The sequence below is a fragment of the Mus pahari genome, chromosome 1 (assembly GCF_900095145.1).
Source record: "Mus pahari chromosome 1, PAHARI_EIJ_v1.1, whole genome shotgun sequence".
In the NCBI taxonomy this organism is placed as follows: Eukaryota; Metazoa; Chordata; class Mammalia; order Rodentia; family Muridae; genus Mus; species Mus pahari.
Genome location: NC_034590.1, coordinates 114,642,132 through 114,645,241, shown reverse-complemented (window position 1 = coordinate 114,645,241; position 3,110 = coordinate 114,642,132). Strand labels below are relative to the sequence as shown.

The following is a 3,110-nucleotide window of genomic DNA, read 5'->3' as shown; positions in this document are numbered from 1 at the left end:
TCTGTGTCTAAACAGGTAAAACAGAAAGACATAGTGCCTCACCTCTTAGTTTAGATTAGGAATGCAAGGTGATAGTCGTGGACCTCCCTGGCAGAGAGGAAAGTGATTCAAACATTTTGAGGTGCAAGGCCTTTGCATTGCAGGCTTGCTGGGTACTTTTAGGGAAGAGCTGGGCGGGGCTTTGGAGGAGGTCCTGGGTGGGCTCCCTTCAGATCCCATCATTAGTACACGTGGATGGTGTCTCCCTGCCCTCTGGCTCAGGCTCAGGCTCATCCTGCAGTGCCCGCCCCAGCACAGCACCCAGGGACTCCTGCAGCCGGTGGCTCTTCTGGCTGCCCACGAGGAAGTAAATGACCGGGTTGGCACTGCTGCTCAAAGACGAAGAGAAGCGTGATGCGCAGATATACAGGAGCCTTACATCCCGTTTCACATTCACCCAATAGAGTAAGAACCAGTTGATGCCCAAGGGCAGAGAACAGGTGAGGAAGACAAGGACGGAAGTCAGGATGACCACGAACAGTCGCCGGGGTCGCCGTCTCTGAATCAGGCTGTTCTTCTGCACCCGGATGAAGAGGATGATGCTGGTCAGGACCATGACCGGCATGAAGATCCCCAGGATAAGACTGTTGAAAACAATGTCCACCTTGAAGCACTGGTGTTTGTTGGGATGCCAGAATGGGACACAGAAGAAAGAAGCCAGGAAGTTCATCAGGAAGGCCAGTGCCCAGAGTGCACCAGATACCACCGATGACAGGTGCTGGGGCCGGCGGCACTTATACCAGATGGGGAAAAGCACGGAGAGGCAGCGCTGGGTGCTGATGGCCGTCAGCAGGCTCAGGCCTGCTGTATAGGCAAAGTACTTGATTCTCTTCATCCCTTCGTAGACTTTGGCAGAAGCATTGGCTGTGAGCAGGGGACCTGTTTCCAGGCTGAGCATGGAGGCCATGCAGAACAAGAAGAGGAAGTCGGCCACCGCCAAGTTGAGCACATAGATGCAGAAGGGAGACCTCTGCATGCTGTTGCAGCTCAGTAGCCAAATCACCATGGAGTTGCCCGCCATCCCACACACACAGGTGGCCATGGCCAGGAATGTCACTGTGAAGTAGATCCAGGTCACAAGGTCCATGGTGGGACTAATGGTCAGACCTGGAGCTGGGCTGCTGTCAGGAGTGGAGTTCATTCCTATGGGCAGAAGAAGAACCCATGTTAAATTCTGTGTTATGGTCTAGTGGGGCTCCCACTGTGCCTGAATCTACCACAGGACCAGGCACTCCACCTCTACATACACTCCATCTCTCTGCCAGCTCGAGTTTCTTTTTATTTTCTTTCTTTTCTTCTCCTGTTAGAGTCCAAGAATTTGGGAATAATCTGCCATGAAACCAAGTTCAAGTCAGCAAAAAGTATCTTTATTCAGAGGCTAATATATCAGGAAGATGGTTGGGCTTGAGATCCAAAACGTGTTTGTTACCAGAGGGCAAAACAGGACATTTTTTTTTTTGTTTGTTTGTTTGTTTATTTATTTATTTATTATATGTAAGCACACTGTAGCTGTCTTCAGACACTCCAGAAGAGGGAGTCAGATCTTGTTAAGGATGGTTGTGAGCCACCATGTGGTTGCTGGGATTTGAACTCTGCACCTTTGGAAGAGCAGTTGGGTGCCCTTACCCGCTGAACCATCTCACCAGCCCCAAAACAGGACATTTTTAAGACAAACAAAAAAAAAACAAAACAAAAACAGATTAGGTGGGGTAGGGGCATCCAATTAGGTTTATGCATATACTGGATATTTCATACCTGGTATTTTAAGTTGCGTCCTATGTATCAAGTGTCTCAGGTGGCTTTCTTGATAGCTTAGCCTGGATGGAGGCCAGCCAATCAGAGCTCCTTTGGCAGTTATGGTCTCAAAGTCACTATGTAGACCAGGCTGGACTTGAACTCAGAGATCCTCCTGCCTCTGCCATCTGTGTGCTGGAATTAAAGGACTGTGCCACCACCACCTGGTTCCCTTTGTTCCCCCCCCCTCTCTCTCTCTCTCTCTCTTTCTCTCTCTCTCTCTCTCTCTCTCTCTTCTTTTTTTTTTTGAGACAGGGTCTCATGTAGCCCAGACTGGCTTCACATTCCCAGTGTAGCTAAGGATGCACTTGAATTCCTGATCCTCCTGCCTCAGCATCCCAAGAGTTAGGATTACATCATACTCGACCTAGTTTCATCATTTTAAAAATTCTTTTTATTTTAAGAACATGGATGTTTTGCCTGCATGTATGTGTGTACCAGACACATGCAGTGCCTATGGAGGTCAGAGGAGGATGTCACACTTCCTGGAACTGGAATTATTGCTGTGAGCTGCCATGTGGGTGCTGGGGACTAAAGCCAGGTCTTCTGCAGTAACAGCAAGTGCTCTAAACCACGGAGGCATCTCTCCAGTCTACTTCTCCCACCCCCTTTCCTCCTCCTCCTTTTACCTAGTGTGATATGGTTTTTGTTTTTGTTTTTGTTTTTGTGAGACAGGGTATCATGGAACCCAGGCTGGTTTAGAACCCCTGCTCCCCCTGCCTCGGCTTCCCAATGGCAGAGAAGGCAGCATGTGTCACTTGCACCGACAGTGACCTGCTCTTGTTCCAAACCCCTTCGTCCTCGCTCAGAGATAAAGATCTCCAGTGCGTGGCTCCACTCCTGCTGCTGCTTCTGTCTGTTGTTATTGTGGTTGTAAAATGCCTTGGAGATGTGGCTGCTCCTCCGCCTTCCAGAACAGTTTGTATCCTGTGAGATCCACTTTCTTTGTAGGCTTGGCAGAACGTAAAACCATCTGTCTGGTCATTTCTGCATACGTGTGACTGGACTTCAGAGCTCCAAAACAGAGCTCCAAATCCAACTATTCTTGTTTCAGTCTAGTCAGGCATTCACCCAGCTTGAGCACCACTGAGCAGTGTAATGTGTTAATAATATGTAAAGTATTCTTGTCTTCTGGGTCCCCGCTTGTCAGTATAAAATTCACTGCAGTGTGTGTGTGACATTTGTGGGTGCCTATAGAGGCCAGGAAGATGGTGTCAGAGTCCCTCAAACTGGACTTACACAAATGGTTGTGAGTCACCTGGCATGGGTGTTGGGAA

At 49.0% G+C, this 3,110-nt stretch overlaps 1 protein-coding gene across 1 annotated transcript; it reads right to left on the bottom strand.

Annotated features, from left to right (window-relative positions):
• Nucleotides 1–208: 208 nt before the first annotated feature.
• Nucleotides 209–1,180, bottom strand: Mrgprd (MAS related GPR family member D). Its single transcript, XM_021188262.1, has one exon. It carries the CDS (start codon nucleotides 1,178–1,180, stop codon nucleotides 209–211), a length of 972 nt encoding a protein of 323 aa, XP_021043921.1.
• Nucleotides 1,181–3,110: the final 1,930 nt, after the last annotated feature.

Coding starts and splice junctions, on each gene's coding strand:
- Mrgprd (XM_021188262.1), bottom strand. CDS start 1,180: ATGAACTCCACTCCTGACAGCAGCCCAGCTCCAGGTCTGACCATTAGT.